Source organism: Lepisma saccharinum, chromosome 11 (assembly GCF_977018435.1).
Source record: "Lepisma saccharinum chromosome 11, izLepSacc3.1, whole genome shotgun sequence".
Taxonomy (NCBI): Eukaryota; Metazoa; Arthropoda; class Insecta; order Zygentoma; family Lepismatidae; genus Lepisma; species Lepisma saccharinum.
In genome coordinates, this window is record NC_139239.1 from 46,101,539 (window position 1) to 46,118,443 (window position 16,905).

General features: G+C 37.7%; 1 protein-coding gene across 1 annotated transcript; it reads right to left on the minus strand.

Annotated features, from left to right (window-relative positions):
• Positions 1-2,212: 2,212 nt before the first annotated feature.
• Positions 2,213-15,947, minus strand: LOC145994765 (uncharacterized). Its single transcript, XM_083131012.1, has 3 exons — positions 15,691-15,947; positions 6,457-6,896; positions 2,213-4,909 (listed from the first exon to the last, which is right to left on the minus strand). Exons 2-3 carry the CDS (start codon positions 6,876-6,878, stop codon positions 3,898-3,900), a joined length of 1,434 nt encoding a protein of 477 aa, XP_082987138.1. The 5' UTR covers positions 6,879-6,896; positions 15,691-15,947; the 3' UTR covers positions 2,213-3,897.
• Positions 15,948-16,905: the final 958 nt, after the last annotated feature.

The window sequence follows — 16,905 nt, forward strand, 5'->3', positions numbered from 1 at the left end:
GACAACTTGAGTTTAATTGTAATATTAAAAAAACTTTCCATGCTAACCTACTGAAAAGCTGTAGGAAAAAATCAAGCTGAAGACATTATCTAATGCAATGTTGAGTATCTTGTGGATGCTTTGCAGTCTACAATGACACCTACAGAGGACCATATCTTCAATCAGAGCAAGATAAGAAGTTTTAATGAAGGAAGAAATAGAACTAAACCCTATTCCTTCTACCATAGGCCACAAAGTGTTCAGCAAGATTATCACAGGAAATTAGTATTTTTTCCTCATGAGAACTTCAACTCTAATAATGATGGTATAAGTTTTTTCAAAATGTCATTTTTTTGCATTTCATATAAATGCACATTTAAATTTGCAATTGGTTAAAAATTAACTATATGCATTACACAGGGTAGCTACGATCTTTTGATTATGAAATTCCCTGACTTTTCCAGGTTTTCCAGACCAGAAATAAATTTTTTCCAGACATGTTTGTCGTCATGATTTTTGCTTTTGAACCTCATGTTTTTCAATTAAATATGCAGGCACGTTAATTATTATGAATATGAATATACACAGTTATTAGCTGAACATTTACCAAGTGATTAATATAATGCTATTCAATGAAAAAATAAATAACTATTGTACTTCCGCATTTTCACTAAGTCATTACAATTAAGGTGGTATAAAAAAATCAATAAAAAATGTGGAATATATCAAAGCTTTACAATGTAACCTGTATACAACCTCAATTAGCCTATATCAATACAAATGAGAAACAACAGAAAATTAGGTCATGTACCTTTAGAAAATATGCAATAAGTTTAATGATTATATTTTTTAATTTATTGAAAATAGTACATATTATGGAAATTCAGAACTTGAATGGGGCCGGTGACCAACCATACACCTAAAAAAAAATATGCGGACCATACTTTGGAATCAAATATCTCCATTATTTGAGTTTTCCACATGCTGAAACCAATTTTATATTACAAAAAACATCGAAATCTGTCTTTTAAAAGGTAACAGTTCCGAATGTTTTATGATTTTTTTTCAAATTTTCCTAGCAGGAAGACTAATTATCATAGAATTTTGGCAATCATTGTGACACGAAATTTGAACTTTCCTTAACATAATGAGCACTATTTGGATTCGAAAAAAGCTATTTATGTTGAAAAAAAAACTTCAAAATGACCTTACTCAATCATACACGCTTCCCACGGACAAGGTACTCTCCGGTTGACAAGCGATAGTAAGTATCGTAAACTAATGGGAATGAATGTAGAAATAAATCGGAACCTTAGTAGAGTGCATTCACGGTCTTTATTTTAATTCTAAGACAACCAAACCTGACATTCCTAACCTAACCACAAAAGCATATATTCACAAAATCTTAAGTAATCGCTCAAAAACTGCAGTATGTGTTAACAGACATAAATCGAAATCGAACCATGTAAAAGTTGCATTTGTAGCATGATGAAATCGTAATAAAACAAAAGGAACTTGGGCTCATTTTCACCACTTTTCAGCATAATTTCATTCTACACGCAAACAATACGTAAAATTACTATCGGCATGAAACCAACGTTCCTAACCTAACAACAATGTGTGACCAGCATACGTATAATTCCTCTATTTCCCACCAGTTTTTAAAAATAAATTCGTTCTACATGCACAAAACACATGCATATTCGAATAATGACGTCACTGATACTGCATAAAATCTTCTCGGGTGTAACACATCTCTACAATGTAAAAAACTACGACAACGAGCAAATGAACTAGTTGATCAAGTTGCTTCTGAACGGGTCGCAAACGAAGGACTCAAATTCACAGAAAGGGTTCATGGGGGGAACGAAGTAGTGAGTCCCTTTGTTTTTACTCGGCGTCTGCACCCGTCCAGTGTGACGTCAACCACAGACAGTTACGTTAAATTTTGCTCTTCAAGCTTTATTGCAGATCCAAAACCAATAAACTGTCCAAACACCAACCTGCTCCGCTTCACGTATCAAAAGAGAACGGGTTCCGAATGGGTGTGTTCTTGAAGGAAGACAATTTCCTCACACACAAAGCTAAAGCAACATTTTTTCCCCAAGAAATTCTGAGGATGGCTGGTGCGTAGGTTTCGTCTTGAGTAGCTTGTTCTCTAAGAAAAAAATCTCACGCCTCTCCAAATTCCGGTCTTGAACAGGTTCACAAGAACGAGTGGCAAAATGAACGGATCCAAGAACCTAGATCCGAGAGTGAATAAATATAGAATTGAAATGCGAAGGAACCATAATTTTGTATGTAAAGTAACAGACTAGAAGTCATAATGACGAGAGGAACAAGTTTCTGAACTGAATCTTTTGGGGGGACTGTAATCACAAGAACCGAATTCGAAAATGCAAATGAACCGTTCGTTCATTTTCTAACTGGTTCTCCTGCAACTCCAAAATGCGCGTAAATTCCAGGAAATATGCAAAATTCCCTGACTATTCCCTGACCAACCAAATTCCCTGACTTTTCCCTGTTTTCCAGGTTTTCCAGTCGCGTAGCAACCCTGATTACAATAATCATGCCCTTTATAATGTACTATACTTTTTGGCACAGGAATAATAAAGTTTGTTTAGGGTATTAAAGCACTCATTCTAAAGTTACTACCCATTCATCCACTAATTAGCTCTGTAGATTTGTCACTTTTTTTTACCTTCCACTTGTTGTTTGTCAGAAGGAAATATTTTTGCATGTTTAATCTTACTTTACATACCACTAAAGTCCAGAAGTATCTAGTCAAGATAGAACTTGGTAGCCAGACAGAGTGGAACCTTATGTGTATGTGCGAAGTTCTCCCAGAGAGTTATTTAGTTGGCAGCAAGATACTGCTGAGCAAGCTATGTATTGTGCGACCATCACATTTTGCCAGAGGAAACAGATTGGTAAATCCCTAGTTTTGCTTCAGACTCTTGGGCGATTGTCTGGTGAAACTACTCAGTTGATTAAGGAAATTTTCATGGATAATTCAATGTGAAGTCGAGATAAAATTGTACAGATGCTTCAAAGATGGTTGAGAATCCATTAAAATGTTGTACAAAGCGATGAACAAGCAGAACACCCAAAAATGTTGACATTTGCAGGCTGCAATAAACCACTTGCAAGATGATCTGTTTTGGAGAATTGTATTGACATGAGATATGTGGTAGTCAAATTTTCTTCTGCACCTCCTGTCAAAAGTGAAGGAATATTGTGCTGAAGTTGCACATGACAAGAGAGATTTAAAAAAAAAAAAAAATGACAGGAATTGAGTCATAGGTTGATCAATAGTCTGGCTTTGACACAGAAACAAAAGCCCAATGTTTCCAATAGAAGTCTCTTGAGTCTCCTGGTGCAAGAAGGCAATTCAGTCATCTCAACATGAAGGCAATGTTGGCATTTTTCAATCATAAAGGATAACAACTCCATGATATTCTTTCGAGGCCAGATAATAAATAAGGAATACCATATCAAATGTATTTGCTTTGAGGGATGTGGCAAGAAAATGGCCACAGCTGTAGGCAAGTGTTGACGCACTTCATAATGTTAATGAAAATCTCCCTTTTTTTGTATTATCTTTTGTATAGATGTTATCAAAGTCATAAAAAAAGAAGAAAAGAAATAACACAAGAAAAGGTCTTCCCGACTAGAAAACTGATTACTTTGCTATGATTTTGTTTTTAACTTTGGCATAAAACTTCTCAGCAAACAATCTTGAAAAACCTCTACACAAACAAAAAATACTTTCATAACTTATTTATAAAGGAACATTTTTTATAATTATGAAGTTAAAGCACAACAGTTTCCTGTATAAAACAAAATAGTCAGATATCAAAATACAGAACTACCTAATGGAAGAATGAGTTACTGTCCAATTGTGAGTTTCTCTAATGCTCAGAGTTTGTTGTGCGTTCTCGAGTGGATATTTAGTTTTTGCTTTTCATAGAAGGCCTTGTTGCATACTGGGCAAACATAAGGCCTATCGCCAGTGTGAATTCTGGAGTGAATCTTAAGAACGTCTTTGCGAGAAAAGGCTTTGTTGCATTCGGAGCACTTGAAAGGTTTTTCGCCTGTGTGAGAGCGTAAATGTGTCTTGAGTCGCCCAGGGTGGGAGAACATGATGCTGCACACGGAGCATACGTAAGGCTTCTCCTTGCTGTGTACTCTGGTGTGAACTGCCAGTTCGTGGTACCTTGCAAAGGACTTACTGCATGCCGTACAGAGGTACGGTTTATTCTCCGTGTGGCGTCGTGCATGAACTGAGAGTTCATACTTGGTGTAAAAAGTTTTCTCACACAGTGAACATACATAAGGCTTTTCTCCACTGTGGAACTTCATGTGTGTCTTCAGATGCTCTCTTCGCGAGAAAGTGGAGTTGCAGGTTAAGCATGAGAAAGGCTTGTCTCCGGTATGCACCACCAAGTGCCTTTTGAGATGCTCGCTTCGTGCAAAGGTTCTGTTGCAAGACTGGCAGGCAAAGGGCTTCTCGCCGGTGTGTATCCTCTCGTGCATTGTCAGACTGTACTTCTCATAAAATCCTTTATTGCAAAACGAACATATGTGGGACTTCCCTGTGGTATGAACTTTCACGTGCTTATCTAAATTCCCTTGCACTGAAAACACTTTGTCACACTCAAGGCAGGGAAATACACCCTTTCTTTTATGATTTTGGTAGTGTGTGTCATGCTTTAACTTAGATAAGAATTCCTTACCACAAAAGCAGCATGAATAAACACGGTCAACAGCAGTTGCACCTTTCCTAGGCACATTGCCATTTGATAAACTATGAACAGTTTTATTTGGCACCACACTGGATGTACTTGAGTTGAATTGGTTCCTTTCACTGCTTGAATCCAGGGATGGGATTCCAAGTTCTTGGCTTATATCATTTTCCAATGTACGTGACCTGAAAATAAATGTAATTTTAGATTCATGGTGACTTCGAAGATAGACATTCTTAAGAGAACAAAAAAAATAATTCAAATTAATTTATTAGCAAATAAATGCCAGGCATGGTAAAAGTTGATGAATAAGACACTATAATTTCTTAAATCCAGCAATCATTACAAATGCTTTTTTCTTTGTAAACATGTGCCCATTAGGTGGCACATTTTCACATTTCAAAATAATAATTTAGCATTTTGAGATGGTTTGGATGAAGAACTGTATGGTAATAAAAATAAGCATGGCAACTGGTGAATTTCCTACATTTTCCAGTTTGAATTCTTAAAAATAAGGAGCTTATTTCATATTTTTGAACACAATTTCATATTTTATTGCAGATTTTATAAATCTGCCAATACACTTAATTGTTTGTTAAACAATTTTACAGCATTTGGTCATATTTACAATTACTGCAATTGCAGCCATCTCCACTTATAACACTTCACGGAATATTGACAACATGTACAAACACTGCCACATGTTCTTTAACGAAATTGCCCATCACTTGTACAGAAATATTAGAAAACAATGTATGGCTATTTTGAACTGCCATTATATAAAGGTAAAAATATGCCCATTAGAATTTTTCAAAATAGCCAACTAAACGGTGAAGAACCCTGCATGAAATGGTCCACTTATAAGATCAATTTTCAGATGACACTCAGGGTCATATTAAATATACAATAAAAAGCTGTTCAGTGTCTATTTTTTATGTTCTTAAATCTTGTCTAACTATGAACAACATAGTGCAAGTTGTATATAAATTTCAGAAAAGTGTTTCTTGTGCATTAGAACATGCACCTAAATATTGACACTGATAAATCATTCACGTACTACTAAAAATAAATTTTAGCATGCTAATCAGCAGAGCTGAAAAAAAAAGTACCTTTTATGCAATGGTCAAGTTCATCCATCCATATAAAACAATAGTATCTAAGTAACTATCAGAGTTATAAAGATAAGTTTTGATGGATTTACATGTAAAAAGTTCAATGCTACATACATTTATTCAATCCATCTGTTTGGCCATCTGTGAGAGGCAGGATATTACTAATTCAATGAAGCAATATTCTAACCATTCTTTATAATTTTGAAAGCACAATAATATCCGAACTGAACTATATTGCTCTCATATCAACAAATACAATTGAACAATGAATGATGTGGATATGAATGTACACTAAAGCCTTGCTAATCCAGTCCCTACCAGCAGGGTTAATCATATTAGTATTGTTTGGGATTTCAAAATCACATTGAAATACATAAAAGTTATTATTAATACATGTTGTCTCTTGTTTTTTAATACACTATATACTACAGCAAACTTTTAAACATTAAATGTAATAATCAGACTAGCGTTTATGCACTGTCAGTAACCAAACACACTTATTAATCTCGCAACCCTCTGTGCAAGGTTGGATTGGCATGAGACTATTCTGTTTTCTGAAATAAATTATCCAAATAATTTTACCGATAATTACACATTTGAAGGAAACAATGGAGACTCACCTTATGTCCCAGTAATCTGTCTGATGGCAATTTCGAGAAATTTGGGAAGGATCTTTACTTTGATTTTCAGGTTCACCATTCAATACACTTTCAGGTTGAATGAGTCCATAGTTTGGTAAAACATCTTCATCAGATTCATCTGCCTCCAATTTGATTTCTTCTTTCACCAAAACCCCACCTTCATTATCTTCAGATTTCAAAGCTCCATTACAATTTTTGAAATTTGTTTCATCTGCAACTTCAACATGGGAACCAACTGTATATTCTGTGATCACTTCATCTTCAGTGTGCTCAACTTTGATATCTCTTTCACATTTTATATTAGGTTCATTTACAGACACAAATTCAAATGGAAACTGTGGCGTCACTGGCCCATCATGTATGGGCATATCTTCAGCATCACCCTTCTTCACATTAGCCATCTGACTGAAATTGCATTCCTATTTTATTACAAAAGAGAGAAAGTTATGATCTGTCCTATTAAGTATTTACAACTCATTTTACATTTTTAAAATTCTAACACTTTAATCAACTGATTAATAAATTGTCTCAGGCTATCAACAGAGAGAATTTATTCATCATTTAACTTTTAGGCGAATGACAGTACACCATATGTACCAACACAATATGAGTATTCTGATTCTTCGTTGCAGAGCATAGTGCATTAACAAAAAATATATATATATTCTCAGCATGTAACTTTATAGCATTAATGATTTTTTTATCTGTAAGCAAATTAAAGTGTGCCAATTCAAATAAAAAATGACTTCCATTTTTTCTCACTGTTACAAGACAATGGGGTGATTCCTCATTTTTGGCCCAAGACTCGAATACGTTGAGAATGATTAAAGTTATGACAAAACTGAGCACACTGTCATGTTTCTCATCAGATTTTAGCCCGTTTTCCCTCCAAGACGACCATTTGGTAGTAAGGCCTGTGTCCTTACTTCAAGATCATGAAAGATCTTTCTCATCTTCAGTTCCCAGCAGCAGGTGTACCCCCCCCCCCCCCCAAATCATTTCATTCGCACCCTCACACCATATCATAATCACCACAAAGTATTTAATTACGACAGGGTGTCTACCGAAAGTAACTTTTTCTTAGCTTTACTGAACAATACTTGATCTGCCCCTCCTCCCTATACAGGGGTGCCCATTACTTACTCAAGACCGCCCCTAAAATCATTCATCATAATCCCCCAAAAATAGTTTGGATGAATATGTAATAATTTATGTCTATTTGAATGAATTACCATGTTAAACTGTTCATATTTTTTAATTGTTCGATTTCGAAAAAACTTAAAGCTAGCATATTGATTGGTTAAATGTAGTAAATTATTATGTAAATATGCATATAAATAGTGTTTTTGAGTGGGTTTATAAAACTCACAATTTGAGTATTTAACACAAATTGTTACAAAACTTAAGATAAAGACAGAAAATTCAAGCTTGGCAAACCAAGTAACATGTCCAGCCGTATGACCGATTCAATTATTGTTCCACGAGACATTACAGAACCCTAGCTACAAATTCTTAAGTTCAGGGCGATAATATAATAGGGTTCCCCTTTCAAAGAACTCACACCCCCCTTGTTTTCTTGGGGTAAATATAATTAATTTAGTAACCCATAACAATATTTACGTGAATTTTATCTTCAGTGCAAATTCAACTTGTTAAAAGTATAATTTTCATGCGACAAGAAGTTGGAAATGCAGATTCGATATATTTGTTCCAAATGTTGCAGCTGCTTTAAATTAAGCAGTATACCAACACTAAGCATTATATTTTAAGAAGCGATGTTATTAATGAAATTCGAGAATACCGCTCGTGTCTTGTACTGCAGCTATAGTATAAAATTTCACATTCATCTCAGTAAAGTGCGAAACATGCAACCTCGCAACACATGATTGCAAGCAAAACGAGCAAGAAAATTTTACATCCATTTCTTTGCAGGTTTTCTAGAATATTAATCTAATGGAGTGTCAAAACTTTCTTAGGATCCCGAAATATAGTCTTTTCCAGCTTCTCTTTTGGCAAAAACGTCCAAAACGTATACAATATTGCTAAATACAGTCTCCAAAATTTAATAATGTTCAAATGCTCTCTCCACTACAAAAATCCCTTGACAATCTAAGATTTAACACTTTATCAAGATCTTTCCTAAATCCCACTTTAAATTTAATACTCAATCCTACGACCAAAATTTCCATGCCAATTTTAGACTTAATGTTTGTTTAGGATTTGATTCAAGAAGACAAATTAAAATATCACCAAGACTTTGGCTGCTACACGTGCTGCCTGCAGTTCAAGTGTTCATTTTATTAACAAATCACAAGCCAGGTTTTGTTTCCTGTTCAAAATGTCAAATATCCATTTCAAGTATTTCATTATAAATTGCTTTTAAACTATGCACACTTCTGTTCACAGAAAGTGGCACATTCGTTTGAGTTAAAGATCAACTTCGGAGCCGATCGAGTGTGGCAGTACAGCCGAAGTAAAGGTTCGGGGAAAACAGCACTCTGCAGTGTTGTTTACCACTAAAGTTTTGTCACCGAATGCAGAGAATTTTCTGACTGGGCGAGTGAAAAAAAAACTGTTCCACGAAAGCCATGCATTGTAATTATTAATGCAATACAGTGTCCAATTTTACAAGAGAATGGCGGGAAAAAAATCTGGAAAAATGTTCGAGATACTCAGTATCCCATAACTAAAAAAAAAAAAACCTGCCGCAATCCCTTTGCTTGGGGAAAACCTCAAATTCATTTGAGAGCAGAAGGGAGTTGATGGTGGTTCCATTGCCTCTTTCCCTAGCTTAACATAACAGCAACATTGACGTTCACCAAGAGGACCAGGGTTCCAATTCCGACCTGAGCATGGGTGTTCTTTGCGAGTGTCCCTTCACCAATTTTCCCATATCATCATTTATCTTCTTCGTCGCGATTAACTAAAAGTGGAAGAAAAGCGATGCTAACAAAAAATAAATCAAATTGACATTCAAGATGCAGATGGGATAAAATAAAGAATCCAATCTATCTCTCTTTCTGTAACGGCCCGAATGACGTGACTTTAGGATCACATTAGTTTCTTTCTCTTATGTATGCAAACTGCTTTTCTAGCTTATAATTTGAACAGAAAAGTAGGATAAACTCGCAAAATCAGTACAGGCTGGATGAATGTCTTCATAGATTCCTGAAAAATCACTCTTCTTCGTCAAATAGTTAGTTTAAAAATATAATAGTGTATGTACCATTGACTTATAATATTCGTCGCCACATATCAGAATCTGCTATGTTGACAGAAGCTAGAGCACAATGATCATTAGGGGTTGGAAACACTAACCTTGCACAAAAGCACGCCTTCAATAGTCTTCATTAATACACACACACAACATTAACTTATAGTCTGTGAGCAATGTGTGCACATGGACGTCCACAGGATTTTTTCCAGGGAGGGGCAAGGAAGGTGTTTTTTTCCAGGGGGGCAAACAAGGCACATTTTCCTCAATAATAGTGTTTTTCACTCAAAAAACATTGCTTAAATTTGAAATTATCATATTCATGCAATAATTAACACATATTATTGTGGCTGTAATGAAATTATATATCAAAAATATATAATTTTTGGTTGACTTTCATTTTCCAGGAGGGGGGGGCAATGGCCCCCCTTCCAGATGCCCATGTGTGTGCACAGAATAGACACACCATGAAACGCAGAGCTTTCAAATGAATGTAATTAGAGAGAAGAGACATTGAAAGTTTGGAACCGAACAGGTAAAGGTGCAATCTTCAAGAGAAATCACCCGAATAGAATGGTTTTCACACCGCAGCTTATGTCCATGTCGGTAAAACGTCAGTTTCGTAAGCTGAAATAAATCCTAGGTTCGATTCCCCGTGTAGTCAAAGTTTTTATTTCCTTCTTCTGCCAAAAGGGTGCCATGAAAAGTATTTCACCAATTCTCAGCTAAATACTTGTTTTTTTGTTTTTTTGTGTGTGGCAAGAAGAAAACAATTATTGAACAGACTACACGTGTGGTTTTTGAGTTTGGAACGCATTTTTCTTTATTGTGTTGTTACTGAAACTCTTATTTTAGTTGTTTTATATGATTTCTGCATTGCAATTAAAGTTGTATAGATAACAATTTTTCATCAGCGGTAAAATTTTGATCTCCGCAAAATGTATTTCTTCAATTTTACAGGAGAAATTACTTACCAAACTGAGTTTCTGTAGACTTTTAAAAGGTCGAGGAAGTGTCTTTTCCCATCGCTTAATTTATTTCGCCGGTAAATCATGTACTTTTGAAGATTAACCTTTTGGTGCCCAAGGCCATTTTCACATGTAACCCCCTTGATGCCCTACCAATTTTGAGCAAAATGCAGAGTTTCAATTAAATGAGTGTAGATCGGAGGCTAATTGTCCCAGAGAGATGAGTGATATACCGTTGTACACGGAATGAACCAGAGATTCAGACTATATAAAATTTAAGCAAATTTGGCATATATGTGGCGGGGGGGGGGGGGGGGGAGGGGGCTAACTCTCAAAATTCCAAATATTTGCCAGCCATGTTACAACAGCTGAACTAAGGTCAATGTCTGCTGATCGGAGAAAAATCGCAGATCAACTTTGATCGCAGATTGCAGGGACTGAATCTCAGTTCAACTTTTATAGAACACAAAATCAGAGTTCAGCATGACTGCAGATCAATTTTACTGGCTAATCGAGGATCAACTGTTTTATACAATCGGGCCTACGTGAACCAATGTTGCGTGCGTTCGATGATGTAACCCCTGGTCAGTGTTTCCAACCACGCCGTTGTTTTGCAAGAACGTGACAATTTTCAAGATGACAATTTTAACTATGTTTGCCTAACCTAACCAAACCTTACCTTGCCGTGCATGGTTCGTGGGGCTATTTATGAATGGTTTGTGGGATTTTCGAACCTGGAAAAAAATACGGTAATAATCTGATAGTCCCCGGACAGATTTCTTAATTTTTATAGAAGAAACTACTTACGGTAGTAAGTTCCTATAGCATTGTCGAACATCTGGAAGGTGTTTTGTGTGATGTAACGGATTTCTTCAAATTTAAAAGTTTGAGGCTCATTTAGGGGCAGGTGACTCTGGCCAATTTCTAACATGCCTTTAACAGGGACTCTATAGAGAAAGCCGGGGAGCCGGAGCGGAGCGGAGGTGGGGCCGTGGTAGCGGTAGGTCAATTACCCCAGGGGCGGAGCCTGGAATCGGTGGGAAATTTGGACTCAAAAATTTCAAACGAAAATATTTTATTTAGTTTAAATTTCCCACCGATTCCGGGACGAAAAACGTGAAATCACCTTAAAGAATGTTCCGCGAAGCAGATAGGATTAAAATTTCGGTAACCACCAAACGTCTCTAATTCCCTTATTTTCGTATTTTTCACATTGATACTTACATATTCTGCATTGGTAAGGATTCTTCTATTTCGCGTTTCGTTTTTTGCACGCAAATAATCTCAATTTTCGAAATATGGAGTATTTTTATTTTCTTCGCTTTTGCTTGCGTTACACGCGATATGGCGGAGAAATCTTGACTAGCGTAGTCCATGATCAGTGGTTATGCAGTGTTGCGACCTTCTTCATAGCAAAATATCTAGGTACTAGTATGGAGAATACGTAGCAAGAGTGTTGTGCGATAAGTGATTGAAATAAAACAAAGCAACTGAAACCATTGGCGCGTGGATAGGTTAGTAGGGCCACGCAAAGGTTGCAATAGTGAAAAAGAAAGCCCCACGAACCATTGGCGCGTGGATAGGTTAGTAGGGCCACGCAAAGGTTTCAATAGTGAAAAAGATAGCCCCACGAACCATTGGCGCGTGGATAGGTTAGTAGGGCCACGCAAAGGTTTCAATAGTTAAAAATATAGCCCCACGAACCATTGGCGCTAGCCCCACGAACCATTGGCGCTAGCCCCACAAACCACTGGCGCGTGGATAGGTTAGTAGGGCCACGCAAAGGTTTCAATAGTTAAAAATTGGTTTCGAAAAAAATATTCGTAGCCCCACACACCATTCTCGGATAGCCCCACGAACCATTGGCGCTAGCCCCACAAACCACTGGCGCGTGGATAGGTTAGTAGGGCCACGCAAAGGTTTCAATAGTGAAAAAGATAGCCCCACGAACCATTGGCACTAGCCCCACGAACCATTGGCGCTAGCCCCACAAACCATTGGCGCTAGCCCCACGAACCATTGGCACGTGGATAGGTTAGTAGGGCCACGCAAAGGTTTCAATAGTTAAAAATTGGTTTCGAAAAAAATATTCGTAGCCCCACACACCATTCTCGGATAGCCCCACGAACCATTGGCGCTAGCCCCACGAACGATTCACGGATAGCCCCACGAACCATTCACGGATAGCCCCACGAACCATTCACGGATAGCCCCACGAACCATTCATAAATAGCCCCACAAACCATTCACGGATAGCCCCACGAACCATTCATGGATAGCCCCACGAACCATTCACGGATAGCCCCATGAACCATTCACGGATAGCCCCACGAACCATTCACGGATAGCCCCACGAACCATTCATAAATAGCCCCACAAACCATTCACGGATAGCCCCACGAACCATTCATGGATAGCCCCACGAACCATTCACGGATAGCCCCATGAACCATTCACAGATAGCCCCACGAACCATTCACGGATAGCCCCACGAACCATACATAAATAGCCCACGAACCATTCATAAATAGCCTTAGAGATACTGGGCGAAAGGGGGGGGGGGGTTGTCACCCCCATCAACCTCACATTGAGCACGCCACTGATCCTGTGCACGTCATGTTGTCGCAAGTTCGTAATCAGAAATGATGAACAGTAACTCACGTTTATTTACGTTCTAGAACTGTTACACAGTTACAAAACCACGCATTTGGAAACACTGACCGGTTGTTACGTCATGAAACGCTCGCAAATATTTGGTTCACGTAGTAGACGGACATCAAGGGAACAGCTTTCATGCATCCGAGCGACATTAATGTCGAAAATTACATGATTTATCGGCAAAAAAATTTCAACGAGTTGAAAGCAAACTTCCAAGACCTTCCTAAAGTATAAATAAACCCATTTCGGTAAGTACTTTCTCCTGTAAAATTGAAGAAATACGTTTTGGGGATACGAAAATTTTACCCAGATAGGTAAGTACGAATGTCAAAAATTGACAAAACGAAAAAGTTATAGGTGTCCGGGGACTATCAGATTTTTACCAAAAATACAAAATCAGTAACACGAAAGTAGGTATTTTTCAGTGAAGAAGGTTGGAAACTTCACCCACTCATCATAGACAATGCTAGTCAAGATTTGCCCGCTATATTGTGTGTAACGCAACCGAAAAACGAACGAACAATAATTACTCGATATGTTGAAAATTGAAATTATTTTCGTGAAATAAAACGAAATCCCACCTTCAAGAATCCTTAGCAATGCAGAATACGTAAATGTTCTTAGATTAGGTACCAACGTTACTTTCCTCTCATAAAATTAAGGTGACACTTTACTATACCGGAGACGGATTTCTTCAAATTTACAGGAGAAAATACTTACGCAAATCATTTTCTGTAGCGTTGTTGATGTTCGGGAATGTAGTTTTGATCCATTTTAATGCGAATGTATGTGGTTTTCTACGAAAATCTATTTCCGACGTGCTATTGCTGCTGCCGCCATTTGCTTTCTGCACGAGAGCACAATACGCTCTCGTATTCTCCGTATATGCTAAATTGAACGAAAGGAGTGCTAATGGAACCTAACTAACCTAACAGGCCTAACCTAACCTAGTAGGCATACCTCGTCCCCATGATGGTTTGTGGGGCTATCGTGAATTTTTGGGCCAATGTCATGGTTTTTGGGGCTACACGTGGATGGTTTGTGGGAAATAAGGAACACCAATAAGTACTCGTTAATGTACGAAATAGACATTATTTTCGTTAGAAATTCATTATTTCGGTAACAGTAGTATAAGCCGGAGACGGATTTCTTAGAATTTACAGGAGAAAAGACGAGAAAGTACTTACGAAATTGCATTCTTGGGGACTTTCTGAAGCCGGGGAAATTGTTTTTTAGAATCGTGCAACGTATTTTGCCTGTAAATAAGGAATTTTTCGTCAATCATGCATCCACGTTGTAAGATAGCTCGTGCCGCCATTACCGTCGACTTCGTGAATCAAATGTTCCGTGCGTTCGGTTATGTAACCCCTCACAGTGTAGCAACCACGCGGAAGTTTGACAAGATGACATGTGAGCGGGGTTTTTTTTTTTCCAAGGTAAGGTAAGACTCTAGTTTACGTCCTTTTCCTAAGGAATACGTGTCATATATCGTTGGAAAGCTTATTTTATAAGGAATTCAACAACGTAAATCCCAAAGCGAGCAAACATTTCCTGAAGGAGTAAATCGAGAAAAACGGATGTTGTCCGGATATGCGCAATTGAACGTACTGAGGATTTTTTTAGATGATGAAGCACATATTTAGGGATGAAATGAGTGCTAATGGAACCTAACCTAACCTCGTAGGCATACCTCGACCCCGTGAATGGATAGTGGGGCTATCGTGAACAGAAAGTGCAAAAAGAAAAAGGTACTTACCCGAAGAGATGCCGGGTGCCGCACCACGATCGCGCACCGTGAACGCAAAGAAGCAATCACCATGCAGATAAGGACGTAAAGTAGAGTCTAGCCTCAATTTTCGCTTCAAAACCTTTCGTGAATAGTTTGTGCGGCATTTATCGGTTCATAAGTTTGGAAACACTGCACATCAGCTGACGATACTGCATATCAGCTGACGATAGACAACGTGAGTCAAAATTTGCGCGCCGAATTAGAAACGACCAATAAATGATTATAATGTTAAAAATAACGCTTTTTTCATGGAAAAACAAGTGATCCCCAGCTTGAAAAATCTTCCGCTATGCATATGAGGTAAGTAGCAATGATTTTTATTTGAAAACAAACGAGTTTAATGTGTCTCCGGCTTATACTACTGTTACCATTGATAGGTGTCTCCGGTATAGTAAAGTAGTACCAAAATGAATACTTAGTTGCTTTTTTCTTTTTGCCAAACTACAACTTTGGTTGCCCGGTGTGGGGTAAGTACTACGAACAGAAGTAAGGAGGCTATCGACAATATCATGCAAATGTTTCATTGATGAGGACTTTATGACGTCTCCTACAATAAAAAATATACACATTACGGATCTATTTACCTTGGTGGGAATTGACGTTCTTTGTATATTTCACAATCCTGGCGGTTTCCAAACGGAGAGAAAATTTCTAACACGTACCACAGAGAATATATAATAAATTTCCACAAATTCACGCTTGCCTTGTCTTCTCACTGGGAAATCAAGGAAAATCTCACTGATTCATATCAAGCTGCGTGAAGATATCTCAACTACATATAAATAGGTGGATCCACATTGTTTGGTTGTAGAAATTTTATATTTATAAACGTCAGGAAGCTTGCAGGTCTTTCGGGCCAAGGGTGTTTGTACAATTAGTCCCATTCCGGACAGCAATCTTACATGTCACAAAAAAACGATTGTATAATTTTGGTGAATCAGGTTGATTCATGTGTAGTGTTCTTCAGATTAGGAACCAACGTTACTTTCCTCTCATAAAATTAATACTTAGTTGTTTTTTCTTTTTGCCAAACTACAACTTTGGTTGCCCGATGTGGGGTAAGTACTACGAACAGAATTAAGGAGGCTATCGACAAGTAAGCAGGTAAGCTGGTTTCACTTATCGCACAACACTTTAGCAACCTTTTCACGGAAGAAAGCCCTTCCTTCCTTCCTTCTTCTTTGAGTGGCACACACCGCCTATAAGCGATTTCTTGCCAGGGTTCCTACTTGTTTTGTTATGTGAAAGTTTGTTTACATGTCAATTGTCTGTTTGTTTATGTTATGATGTTGTGTTTTCGTGCAAAGTTGTACAGTATCCACATGACATCAGACCGTGGTTCGTGGAGTAAAGTCGAAAGGGACATCGGAAATGGGATACCGACACGTTGTAACTGTTTGTATAGAGTATTTCGATGTTGTTGTCGAATTGGACATTGTAAAAACAAATGAGTGATTGATTGAATAGGTTCTCCACACGGACAGGAAGTTGCAGGCACGGTATATGAGCTGGGATGTATAACTACGTGACCTGTACGCATTCGCATGGTAAACACTAAAACTGCACGGGGTAGGTTAATTTGTTGAAACCAAGGACGTTTATTGCCGACTTGTGCATACCATCTATATGTATTGGTGTTGAGAAGTTGCTGAGTGCACCAATAGTAGTGGTATTGATGATATAACCAGGACCGGAAAGGAAGAGCCCCCCTCCAGCAGATTTGCTTATACTTAAAACTTGCTCAACATGCCCATATGAGCTTTTTGCTCAAGTGTGGAACCCCCTCTAATCCAAGATTT